Genomic DNA, 13,218 nt, shown 5'->3' with positions numbered 1-13,218 from the left:
CCTCCACAGGTACAACACACACACACACACACACACACACACTTCACGGTGATCACAGATCTTCTGATCCCCAACCGGTCCCAGCAGGGTGTTTTCACACCTCTAGTTTGAATAAAGTCAGGAAAGTGGGTGTGTCCAGCTCTGTTTAGGTGGGAATGTCAAAACTTTGCAGGAGCAGGCGGGAGCGGGACTATAAAAACAGTAAACAGTGTGTGTGATATGTAGGCCCCGTTTACACTAATCCGTTTTAGTTTGTAAACGCATAAGTTTTGCCACGGTTACGCCATCCGTCCACACTACGCCGGAGTTTTCGAGCGCCGAAAGCGGAGCGTTTTGGAAACGATGAAGAGGCTGTTTTCATTCTAAAGCACTGCTGCTCCGTCTCAGTGTGGATGAGGGAAAATGGAGACATCTGAAAACGGCAACCCAGGCTCATTCTGAAAACGTAGTCCAGCGGACGTTTCTGGAGACCGGGAAATACGTCCCGGGAGGTACGTATTTGTGCAGTTTTTGTTTTCGCGAATCCGCGAGAGGCGGCTGTGTGCGCTTTTTCGTATCTCGAACTTCTCTCGCGAGTGCCGTTCGCGCCCGCGCTGTTCTCGTGTCAACCCACTAGAGGCCGCTGTCTAACTGACCGAATGATTGACTGCGCGACCGGCCAATCGGCTGACCCACCCTCCTCCTTCCCTGAACCCAACTAGTTTTACCGATTGACCCGCCCGCCCGCTCACTTCCCTAAACCCGAGCAACAATTTAGAAAAGCTGTCTAGAAAAAGAAAAACCCTCGTCTGTTTTTCGGATTTCACCGCGTTCTCACCCTGTTATGAACATGTTCACTTTATTTTTTGGATTCTGTTTTTGTCTTACCTGGTTTCTGGAACCGCTCTTCCCCGGACTCGAATCCGGACACCTTTGTCAACTCCTCCTCTCTGCATCTGAAGTCCGCCGACGCACACAATGAGCTGACCGGACAAACTGACTGCAGCAGGAAAGCCCTCCACACGGAGGTAAGCGGTCAGCCGGCAAGCGCAAAAGGGAACGGCGTCACAGCCATACGTACCTCCCGGGACGTATTTTGCGGCCCCCAGAAACGTACTGGACTACGTTTTCAGAATGAGCCTGGGTTGGAAAACGGAGGCGGGGCTGCTGAGATTCGCTACCTGATTGGGGCTTTTGTGTCTTTGCGTATCCTTCCCTTATTCGTCAAGCGCCTATCACATGACTATAACACATGGCTTTAACGCTACCGGAAGACAGCAGACCAGCCTTCACTGTAAACAACAACATGGACACAGAAATGGGAGCGTTGTTTGCACTATTGTCTGTTTTAGGCAGCATTGTGCAGTTATTCATTACGTTTAGTAACAACTCGACCTCGTCGTCTGTCCACAAAAACACCTCTCTTGCTTTCTTTGCCATCGCGTTCATTGTTCAACCGGCGTTTGTTGACTAACAATAACCAAATGCCGAGCGAGACTCATGCTTCCTGTTTATACTAGAACGCGCATGCCCAGAGTGCGCCAATGGTCACGTGATATACGTTTTTGGTGGCGTAGTGTGGACGGAGATTTGTTCAGAAACGCTAGTGAGGACGCGGATCATTTTTGATCTAAAATGCCGTTTTAAAACTAAAACGCACTAGTGTAAACGGGGCTGTTGTGTGAGAGCGTTTCCCAGCACTGGGTTGCAGCTGGAAGGGTATATGCTGGAATAGTTGGTGGTTCATTTGGTTCATATTAAATGAATAAACAGTGCGTTTACATGTGGACAGAGTTTTTTTTAAACAAAGGCAGTGAAACATGTTTATAAAGATTGCCGTGTTCATGTGCACATGGCCTAAGTGTCATTGTATTCACAGTGATGCGCACGACAATCGCATGCAGTTTAACGCTCAGCCCTACGTGCTAATGTTCTGTGTCCTTGCTGACGGGTTTCCTTCTCCTTCCACAGGTTTCCTTCAACAGCAGACGTCACGTGAGCTTTCAGATGGACGACGAGGAGATCGTCCGCATAAACCCACGCAAGGACGTGCTGATCCGCGGCTACGAGGACTACCGGCACCCGGTGCTCTGGAAGCAGGACCCTCAGCTCCCGGAGCCCGACCCCACCGCCACCTTCGCCAAACTGGACGGTAAGAAGTGCGAGTACCTGTTCTCCGAGGAGCTGCAGAAAGACTCGGTCAAGACGCAGCAGCCGTCGGGGAAGGCGTCCCGCAGGCGGAGGGAGGACGGCGAGCGCTCGCGGTGCATTTACTGCCGAGAGATGTTCAATCATGAGGACAACCGACGCGGGCAGTGCCAGGACGCGCCTGACCCCATCAAACAGTGCATCTATAAGGTGAGCTGCATGCTGTGTGCTGAGAGTATGCTCTACCACTGCATGTCCGACTCGGAGGGCGACTTCTCGGATCCGTGCTCCTGCGACGCCAGCGAGGAGCAGTTCTGCGTGCGCTGGCTAGCGCTGTTGGGTCTGTCTCTGCTGGCGCCCTGCCTGTGCTGCTACCCACCGCTGCGCTTGTGCCACCGCTGCGGGGAGGCCTGCCGCTGCTGCGGCGGCAAACACAAGGCTGCAGGATGAACCGAGCCTCCAACGGGCTCTGATTTCAGTTTCCGGAGACGGCAAAGCGCTGTTCACTGCTTGTGGAAGAGCGCCGTCTGTACGCAGAGCGCCGTCACGAGCTCCTGACGTGCGGAGGAAAGGCCGAAGTACGCACACAACAAACACCTGAAGAAATAATCTTGTGTCCTGTACAGAGATTCTAACACATAAGGGATTCTGCCTCTTTATTTTTCGTCAGTTATTAACCGTGGCCTTTTTCGTTTGTTCGTTTCTTTGTTTGACGCTACCATTACTAGCTAGACGGATGGACGGATGCACTAATGTTGCAGAGCATTAACGGTACGCTCACTCGGAGACTAAACCTTTCATTGATTACAGCAGACCAATCGCTGGGCTTCTGTTCCTCAATCAGGCACTTACGTGTAATCCTGAAGCGAAAGCACTTGGTTTCTGCAGGAGCTCCTCCTCCGGTTGAGACGGTTTTTAACGAAGCAGAAGATTTAACATTGGAGATAGCGTCCCGTGATCTTACAGTGGAATATTATAAGTGTTTTGACTTTACATGCATGTTCTGTTGATGCAAATCTTTTTAAATCGACTAATAATCGGATGTTTTTAAGACTTTTTTGCCGTATTGTGCACAGTTGTAAAACAAAAAACGTATTTGAAACGTGTTTTTGGGAAAGAAAGACAAAAATCCTGTCACGGTTTACTTTCTATGCAAGTATTTCCATGATTCCTCTGACCTCTGCTGGCCGTCTTGTGAAGGTGCGCTCACGTTGGCGAAAAAAACAAAACGTCACTTTTAAACCAATCGGATTTCTCTTAGTCATGTGACTATAATTGGCAGAATCTCCCCATTCACACACATTCCTATCGGACTGGATTTGAGCGCGCCTTCACACACGGCCTCAACACTCGCTGTACATACACTATTGCGCAGTCGTGAGCGCTGCCGCCGGTACGTACGTACGTGTTCGATTTAATGACAACATTATGTACATAGGTCACCTGTTAATATTGTTTCACATTGAAAAGTAGTGGAGATGGTGAAAAAAAAAACGTCCGAGGTTTTAATCGAGATTCTCTCTAGTTTTGTATCGTCGAAAGATGGAAACGCGGAACAAACGCTTTGAAGCTCGTCTTATGAAGCTGCTAGAAACAATCACTAACTGCATCGCACGAATTGAATTAATTCCGCTACGGAAGACTGTTAAACACGACCTAGAGTATCATTTAACCTCCTTGTGTTGCTCTTTTCCTCTAAATGTCGATTTGTACGGTTTGCAGGCCGTCGGGTCATGTGACCGCCAGTTTAATCACGTGCTGCTATTGTTTTATTATTATTATTATTATTATTGGTGTTTGCTCAGTTATCGCTCCGCAATGCGTAACACAACGGCGGCTCTTTTTCTGGGTTCTGAAATGCCAACGTGAGCACGGTGTTATTGACTATATCGCAGCGTATCGGTGGTTTTCGTGCGCTTTCAGTGCCATTGGCTTCACTCTCGACGACCCTGAAAAAGTGCCTCAGATCCGTCACACACCGCCAAACGCTCTGCTTCTATCGGTTTATATCTATGTATAGGTATTTCTATCCTGGTTTGAAAATACTAAATTTATGATGTAATATTTATAGTTGCGTAACTCATGTCATAGTTGTATTTTCTGTATACAGATGTAGCTTGTTACTTTCATAAATATATTATGTAAATATATGCATACACATGTTGTAACTGTTTTTATGTTACACCGTACACTTATTACATCAGTTAACATTACCATAAAAATAAAAGGAGAATTTAACGTTTGTGTGTGTGTTTCTTTACTTGCGTTAAAATTTAATATCATTTTAACATGGAATTAATGAAGTGACGATGTTTACTGTTCATTTACACTGCAGCAGAGTGTCGAACCACTCGCTACGAATGTTATTACTTGATTGAATGGGCGTTATCTGTGGTTATCAGCTGATAGATATGGGCCAGTTCGGGCCTTCTGCACCTACTGGTAGGCTCAGAAGGCTGTTATCATCCATCAATGTGGTTAATCACCTACACTATTATAGAATCTGTTTTTACATTACAGTGACAGTTGGGTTTAGAGTTGGGGTAGACGTTAATAAAATACAATTAAATTGAAATTAATTAATAAGGATACGACCTGGTCCAGGATTATGGAGACCTCTCAAAGTCCTCGATGGTTGGCGTCGTCTCTTCACAGGTGTCTGATCACATCAGTGGCGCAGCACACTATCTAGAGTCCTCAGGATGAGTATCCCCAAGTGGAAATAGAGAACAATGTAAACAATTAGTGTAGCTGCTGTTCATAGAGTATTTAAACACATGATATTAAATATCAGTGTGTTATAAATAAAAATAGCAGACCTATAAACAAACATAGACACAAACATGTAAAGCATACAAGTGTTTCTAACAAAATGTCTGGTGCAGACCTACAGGTGGTTGTCAAGTAAATGGTATTGAATTACAAGGACACACGACGTGTAATACCATTGTAATACCAACATGTCAAAACACAGGGGTGACCGCAGGGCCTTAAAAAGTCTTAAATTCACTGAAATATTGTCTTGTAGGTCTTAAATAATTTTAAACAGGTCCTAATTATCCTTTGTTAATATAACGCTACCAAATCAGGCCAACACACGTCCAATTACCAACAATTTATTGCAATAAAACAACATATAACCCTATTTACCATTGTGCTTTAATTTCCAGCTTAAGCCAGGCTGCTCAAGCTTGTTTTAGCTGGTCATTGTCCAGCCTGACCAGCTAATACCAGGCTGGAAATGTTTGGAAACCAGCCTGAGAATGGCCAAAACCCCTTTAAAACCAGGCTAGTCGAAAAAATAAAGCCAACCAGTCAACCCAATTGGTAGTTTGAGATTTTAGCAATGCTGTTAAGCTGTTTTTTCTGCAGGGTAAAGCCTTTAAGAATATATATGTGTATAAAATGTGTACGTATGCTACTAGTTTGCTTGTTTTGACACTGAAAGGAATCCTTGGCGATTAGCCATGTATACAAGCACCAAACCCCGACTTTTCCCATCATGCCATTCCACATTCAAAAAACACGTAGCCTTTAGGTATAGCTTCATGCTTAAAATAACATGCTAATTCTTACAATGCAAACAACATGCAGAAACCTAAATCTATGTATATGCTAAATTTAAACACATGTTTATGCTAGCCATAGACCGGTGCCTTTAAATGTTGATCAATGCTGCAAAATAATAACTTTCCACTTCACCTTAATTTACACATAGGCTACAGGCATCAAGCTAGGTAAACACACGGAGGTATAAGACCCTCCAAAGCTAAATAAGCTGCTAAATAACCGTGTTTTAGTATTGAAACATGATTATTTTTGCTTGTTTTAGGAAAAAATGTACTATGAATTCTTATTTCTGACAACAAGCATATTTTTTACTCGAATATTCTCATTTCCATACTAAAAAAAAACCGCTTAAACCAGCCTTGTTGGCTGGTTTTATCTGGTCGACCATGCTGGTTTTAGAGGGGTATTGGCCATTTCCAGGCTGGTTTCCAGCCATTTCTAGCTTGGTCTCCAGCTAAAACCGGGCTGGAAATAGCTGGAAACCAGCCTGAAAATGGCCAAAACCCCTCTAAAACCAGCCTGGTCGGTCAGCTAAAACCAGCCAACCAGCCTAGGCTGTTTTAAGCTGGATTTTTCAGCAGGGTTGTCTTGAAAATGCCCAAGAATTTGGACTAGAAACGAAACAAAACTCCTAAGTAAAAAGGTTCGTCAAGAAACTTCAACGTCTGATGCGTTGAAATCAAGAAGCTGCAGGTTTCAAAGACTACTGTAATTTTATGGTCATTTTAGGTGTTTTTGTCCACATTTTTTGTAGATTTAAAATCTTTAAGACGTTTATCAGATGAATTTTGTGAAGATGAATTAAACGGCCTCCATATCTTCGTAATAAAGATAACGGTAAAGTCTAGAAGGGATACAGCTGCGGCCGGAAGTTAACACGAATTATCGATATTATTACAATAGTTTAACTACAGTACAATGATAATTGCCGTTTTTATAATACTATAAGGGGTATGTGCGGGGTTTGGGTGGGGGTAGACGTTCATAAAATACAATAAATAGGTGATTTAGTAATTTTCGTAGCTGTATCCATTCCAGCAACAACGACAGTGGCAGCGGAACTCTTCCGTTGTTGTGTTTCCTGGCGGTCTGCTTTGAGTGAAGCACCGCTAGAGGGGACGCGCGTGTGAATGAATTCCTCTCAGAGCTCTAAATGTTCATTAAAGTGATCGATGCATATTAATAATCATATGTGGACGCGCTGAAGATGGAGAGCGATATTCTGGACATCCTGGAGCAGCTTGGGTAAGAGCCGACCGAGCGGAATACATATTATTCAAGATGATGGTGATGATGATGAAGATGTGTTTATGTTAGAAACCCCTCGAGTGAGCAGTCAATGCGAAAGTGAACTGTATTCTCATAATGTTTATAATGTGTTTTCATAGTCGTGTTTCACAGTGCTCATAGAATAAATTAATTAGAAGCGCAAAGATGTGGAATATATCGTTAATGGAATAGATTTAAAGGCAGGAAACTGATTAAAATCAAATTAAATATCACTAAAATAATTTAATGTTAGTAAATATTATTAAAGTAATATTCCATTAATCTGTTTTCGTGCTTTAATTATTGATGATGATGATGATGATGCTCAGGTATGACGGGCCGCTGGCGGAGGAGGCGTGTCTGCTGGCCGAGTGTGGGCGGGGCTTCAGCTCATCTGAATATGTTAATTTGCTGACGTGGCTCACAAAACAACTGACACAATTCACTGAGACACACACACAGGACGAGATCATCACAGGTGAGACACACACACACACACACACACACACACAGAGGGAATCAATTTCACAGGTGACAAACTTCACTGAGACACACACACACACACACACGGGTTTGTTTTCCTGTCTCAGTGAGTACATTACTTAGACTTCCATTGTTTTTCTGTCAGATTAATGATAGTGGCCTACCCCTAGCCCTAACCTTAACCCTAAATCCTAACAGAAACCTCTGCACTTCATTACAAACTAATTAAAGCATCTTCTGGCTGATGTCTGTGCAATTATACATAACGAGGAGCAGTGAAATGACAACATTAGTGTGTGTGTGTGTGTGTCAGCTGATCCTCTGGACGTGAGCCGGCTGCTGAAGGACTGCTGCTGTCCATATGAAGGACTGGCCTCTCGATTAGCCAATGGGGACGTGAAGGACACCAGAGACCATCTCAAGATCATCTGTGAGTGTGTGTGTGTGTGTGTGTGTGTGTGAGAGAGTGTTTGTGTGCATGCATGTGTTTGTTTATGTATGTATGTATGTTTGTATGTGTGTGTGTGTGTGTGTGTGTGTGTGTGTGCGTACACGTGGGTGTGTGTCTGCATGTGCATGTTTGTGTGTATGCGTGAAGGCATATGTGTATGTTTGTGTTTCCATGTGTATGTGTGTGCATACGTGCGTGTCTGCATGTGTGTGTGCGCGCGTGCATATGTGCTTGTGTGTGCATGCATGTGTGTGTGTTTATATATATATATATATATATATATATATATATATATATGTGTGTGTGGGTGTGTGTAAGTCAGCATGTGTGCATATGTGTGTGCGCGTGAGAGCATGTGTGTGTGTGAATGAAGTGTGTGCATGCTTGCATTTGTGTGTGTGTGTGTATGTTTTAGTGTGCGTGCATGTGTTTGTGTGTGTGTGTATTGACGGCTGGTGTGTTGTGTCAGTGTTTGTGTCGTCAGAGCTTCAGTCCGCTCAGCTGCTGCTCAGTAAAACACTCCGAGATGCAGAGGAGCGGGAGATGCGCTCGTGTTCACCCCTGCAGGATCTCTCCGTCATCTGTCACACACTCACACTGCCGGATCCGGCCGGACGAGACCCCACAGACACCTTCACGGACATCCAGACGCAGGTCAGTCATCACACACACACACACACCCACACACACACACAAACCTTCGAGGACGTCTAGACGCAGGTCAGCCATTACTCAAACACACACATGCATGTTTGTTTTTGTGAGTTGCGGGGACATTCCATAGGTTTTCTACTGTACAGACTGTATTGTGCATCTCCAACACAGGAGATATCTTTTAATATCTTTTACAGTAGTTATTGTTTTAAAGCAGATCTACAAAAGGTGCACATTACTGCATTACAATCAAATTAAGTTAGTTACACTCAAATATATGTTATTATTAATCTTTCTTGGCTCGAGGCGTCCGCTCTCATTCACTTCCATTCATTTTGAGATGTTAAATACGGCCGGTTCTGCTGCATGATGCTGCTAACTGATCTGTTCTTATGATAGTACTCTAGTTTGTCTGTGTAGTCGTGAACACACGTGTTTGTAGAGCGAGCAGTTTATTACTCCTGGTCATTTCTCTCATAGGCAGCTGAATCGGAAGTTCTGAAACAATCGCAAAATCGAGCGCACACTGAAGAATAAGGCCACTAGATCAGCTCGATGGTGTGTGTGAATATGAACACCCATAACCTGACTGTCCATGGTGTTTTCTGTGGTGGTTCAGGTGAATGTTCTGCTGGAGAAGCTTCCAGAAACACACATCGGAGCTCCAGCGCTGCAGAGGAGCATCAGTGCAGAGCAATGGGTGAGAGTGCGTCTGAGCTCCATCAGCTGTGTGTGTGTAAAGTGTGTGTGTGTAAAGTGTGTGTGTGTGTTCAGGAGGAGCTGGAGAAGATCAATAGCACTCTGTCGGCGGAGTACGAGTGCCGGCGGCGTATGCTCATCAAACGGCTCGACGTCACTGTGCAGTCCTTCAGCTGGTCGGACAGAGCCAAGGTGACTACACACACACACACACACACACACACACACACACACACACACACACACACACACACTATATTTAAATCTTATGCTGTTTGTAACACTTCTGTATTGTGTTATTGACTATTGCAGTGTGAGTTTTGGCTATTTTTGACCGCTCATCAGAACGCTCTGATTTAATGTAGAAGTTACCACCCACTGCTCTGATTGGCTCACTGTTTGTCATATCAACATTGCTAAACAGACTGTACACCAGCAGCAGGCATCAGTCTTCTGTGGAGGCGTCCGGCGGGAAACCTTTAGGCTTAGTTGAGCCTATGCTCACTGGCCACTTTATTAGGTACACCTATCCACCTGCTGGTTAACGCAAATTTCTAATCAGCCAATCACAGGGCAGCAGCTCACTGCATTTTGGCATGTAGACATGGTCAAGATGATCTGCTGCAGTTTAAAGCAAGCATCAGAATGGGGAAGAAAGGGGATTTAAGTGACTTTGGACGTGGCATGGTTGTTGCTGCCAGACGGGCTGCTCTGAGTATTTCAGAAACTGCTGATCTACTGGGATTTTCACGCACAACCATCTCTAGGCTTTACAGAGAATGCTCCGACAAAGAGGAAATATCCAGTGAGCGGCAGTTCTGTGGGCGCTAATGCCTTGTTGATGAGGCCAGAGGTCAGAGGAGAATGGCCAGACTGGTTCCAGCTGATAGAAAGGCAACAGTAACTCAAATAAGCACTCGTTACAACCGAGCTCTGCAGAAGAGCATCTCTGAACACACAACACGGCCAACCTTGAGGCGGATGGGCTACAGCAGCAGAAGAGCACACCGGGTGCCGCTCCTGTCAGCTAAGAACAGGAAACTGAGGCTACAATTCACACAGACTCACCAAAACTGGACAATAGAAGATTGGAGAAACGTTGCTGCTCTGATGAGTCTCCATTTCTGCTCACACATTCGGATGCTCGGCTCACAATTTGGCCTCAGCAACATGAAAGCATGGATCATCCTGCCTTGTATCAGCGGTTCAGGTGGGTGATGGTGGTCCAGGATTAAAGCAGTTCTGAAGGCAAAGATCCAATGAAGGCAAGGTCCAACCTGGTACTAGTGAGGTGTACCTAATAAAGTGGCCGGTGAGTGTAGATCATTGAATCGGACCATTAGTATTACAAAAAAAAAATTACATTTCCTATTTAAAGCTTGACCCTTCTTAGTTACATCACAAGCCAAGACTAACAGAAAATGATTAGCTGCTTATTTCTAGGCTGATGACTTGTAGGAGCTGAACTCTCATTCCAGTGTAATAATCAAGGAACTGTACTGCAGCAGCGCGATTACATTACATTACACACCTGGAGACTTGTTTCAGGTGCTATGTAATACTATTGCACTGCTGCAGCAGCAAATATCCTTTTTTTTGTTTTTTTTGAGTGAGATGCTAATGGTCTAATCTGATTGAATGATCTATGCTAAGCTATGCTAAAAGTGCTTAGCCAGACCTAGAGATCAGCCGAATGGACGCCAAAATGATTTAAAAACTCAGCAGTTTTACTCAATGGGAGCTGTAAAATGAGCCTTTTCCAAAAAAAAGTGGAGAGTTCCTTATAGTGGGGACAATTGTACTATAAAATTAAATTCTACTACTGGGTTGCAGCTGGAAGGGCATCCGCTGCATAAAACATATGCTGGAATAGTTGACGGTTCATTCTGCTGTGGTGATCCCTGATAAATAAGACTCAGCTGAAGGGAAGTGAGCGAGTTGTGGAGGACTCGCACCTCATCAGCAGCTGTGCATTGATTTGTTTGTTGTTTTCAGGTGAAGATTGATCAGATGGCGCGGGCGTATCAGCCTAAGAGACACTCTCTGTCCGTCAGGTCGAGCGTGAGTTTGGCTCATCTGCTGGCGGCGCGGAGAGACATCTGCAATATGGTGAAGACCAGCAGCGGATCCAGCCGCCAGAACACTAGCTGCGCTGTCAACAGGGTGCGTACCACACACACACACACACACACACACACTACAGAATACACTAGACACATCACTCGTATTGTTTTGAATGGGGGAAAGTGTAGCGGTCAATATGGCGAATAAAGCCCCGCCTACTAGTACAGGAGCCAATCAGTGATCACTATAGACTGAGATGTTAATTGCCTCCAGATCCTGGCATCTTCAGACACCGCGTGTTCATTACGCGTCTGCATTGTCTTCTGAAGCTCAAGTCATTTAGTAAATAAAGATCCTACCACAGCAAACACAGTGTTTACTGTTGATATTTGGCGCCAGATAAACAGGAAGTGATGATTTTGTTCTTGTTGATAGAAACGCTGCTTTATTCGCACGTCTCGTATATTCCAATGATGTGCACTCATTTTATTGGCATTATTGGATGGAGACATAGCTGCTGTCTCTGCTGTTGGTGTTCAGATCTTGATGGGTCGAGTTCCTGACCGCGGCGGGCGTCCGTCTGAGATCCAGGCTCCTGCGCCGGAGATGCCCACCTGGAGGAAGAGATCTGATGGAGGAGAAGGACGAGGGGCGGGATATAGAGGAGGAGGAGGGGGAGGATGGCAGACGGGTGGAGGAGACGGCTGGAGGACAGGAAGATGGAGTCGAGGAGGAGGACGAGGAGGTGGACACTACTATCACTGACTGATGAACAGCAGAGACACTGGAGGACACTCTTTTTAGACGAGCGTGTGATTGATTCCTTTAGCTATTGAAGTTGTACATGATCAGACTAGATCATGGAGACGATGAAGAATAAAGACAGGAAACACCACTAGTGAATATATATTTGAGCTGAGTTTATACAAATCACGACAAATGCATGAAATCAGAGGCAATAGCTGATTCAAGCCAAGAGAGAATGGCCTGTGAGATATTCGGCTCGCTGAATATGTGGAGCTGTGGGAGATTCACAGTCCTGCTGTGTGAAAACAGGGTAAATGCAGGAATCGGTGAAATTCAATACCTGTTAAGACCTTTTAAGACACTTTGCATTTATTTTAAGACCTCATCGCCACTTTAGGTTTCAACCAGTAATATTAGGGACAACTTACAGTAAAGTAGGTGGCGCCTAATGAAAAGCAGGAATAACAGTGTTGTCTTCCTAGTTATTACCAGGGGCGTCGCTAGACCTAATTAAATGGCGCACGTGCCAAAAAATAGAAAAAAATAACCATAAATAAAAAGAAAATTTTATATATATATATATATATATATATATATATATATAATTAAAAGGAAAAATATATAAAAAAATATATATATATATAAATAATATATATATATATATATATATATATATATATATATATATATATATATATATATATATATATAAAATATTTATATATGTAAATAAAATAAAAATTATATGTATATATATATATATATATATATATATATATATATATGTATATAATAAAAATAATATATATATATAATTAAGAAATAATATATAAATAAAAAATATATTTATATAAATAAACGAAAAAAAATATGTAAATAAAAAATATATAAATAAAAGAAAAAATTTATTAATAAAACATATATGTAAATAAAATAAAAAATATTTATATATATTTATATATATAATTAAAAATATATTATATATATATATATATAATTAAAAGAAAAAATATATAAATAAAAGAAAAAATGTATTAATAAAATATATATAAATATATGTATGTAAATAAAATAAAATTATATATATATATATATATATATATATATATATATAATTAAAACAAAAAATATATAAATAAATAAATATATATATA

The 13,218-nt window shown here is 42.9% G+C and overlaps 2 protein-coding genes across 10 annotated transcripts in view; both read left to right on the top strand.

Moving 5' to 3' along the window:
• spred1 (sprouty related EVH1 domain containing 1) overlaps positions 1-4,365 on the top strand; it is a 28,093-nt gene extending 23,728 nt beyond the window's left edge. For all 6 annotated transcript variants that reach the window (XM_087288856.1, XM_087288855.1, XM_087288857.1 and 3 more), the window contains 2 exon segments: positions 1-9; positions 1,951-4,365. The exon segment at positions 1-9 is cut by the window's left edge and continues 117 nt beyond it. In XM_087288856.1, coding sequence (XP_087144982.1) covers positions 1-9; positions 1,951-2,577 — 636 coding nt within the window. In that variant the 3' untranslated portion in view covers positions 2,578-4,365.
• Positions 4,366-6,793: 2,428 nt separating this feature from the next.
• Positions 6,794-12,212, top strand: tslig3b (tRNA splicing ligase complex subunit 3B). Of its 4 annotated transcripts, none has more exons than XR_015512792.1 (8): positions 6,794-6,942; positions 7,296-7,444; positions 7,763-7,879; positions 8,370-8,554; positions 9,174-9,254; positions 9,329-10,539; positions 11,127-11,416; positions 11,858-12,212. XR_015512792.1 is itself a non-coding variant. In XM_087289574.1 (8 exons), exons 5-8 carry the CDS (start codon positions 9,150-9,152, stop codon positions 12,080-12,082), a joined length of 615 nt encoding a protein of 204 aa, XP_087145700.1. In that variant the 5' UTR covers positions 6,794-6,942; positions 7,296-7,444; positions 7,763-7,879; positions 8,370-8,554; positions 9,035-9,149; the 3' UTR covers positions 12,083-12,212.
• Positions 12,213-13,218: the final 1,006 nt, after the last annotated feature.

Source organism: Danio rerio, chromosome 17, assembly GCF_052040795.2.
Source record: "Danio rerio strain M-AB ecotype USA chromosome 17, GRCz13ab, whole genome shotgun sequence".
Classification (NCBI taxonomy): Eukaryota; Metazoa; Chordata; class Actinopteri; order Cypriniformes; family Danionidae; genus Danio; species Danio rerio.
Note: the sequence above shows the minus strand (reverse complement) of the source record. Positions and strands in the feature narration are given on the sequence as shown.

Excerpts from the sequence above, each read along its gene's own strand:
- tslig3b (XM_087289574.1), top strand. The coding sequence starts at position 9,150 with ATGGTGTTTTCTGTGGTGGTTCAGGTGAATGTTCTGCTGGAGAAGCTT. Across the intron at positions 9,255-9,328 it reads GCATCAGTGCAGAGCAATGG|GAGGAGCTGGAGAAGATCAA; the intron begins GTGAGAGTGCGT and ends GTGTGTGTTCAG. Across the intron at positions 9,446-11,248 it reads GCTGGTCGGACAGAGCCAAG|GTGAAGATTGATCAGATGGC; the intron begins GTGACTACACAC and ends TGTTGTTTTCAG.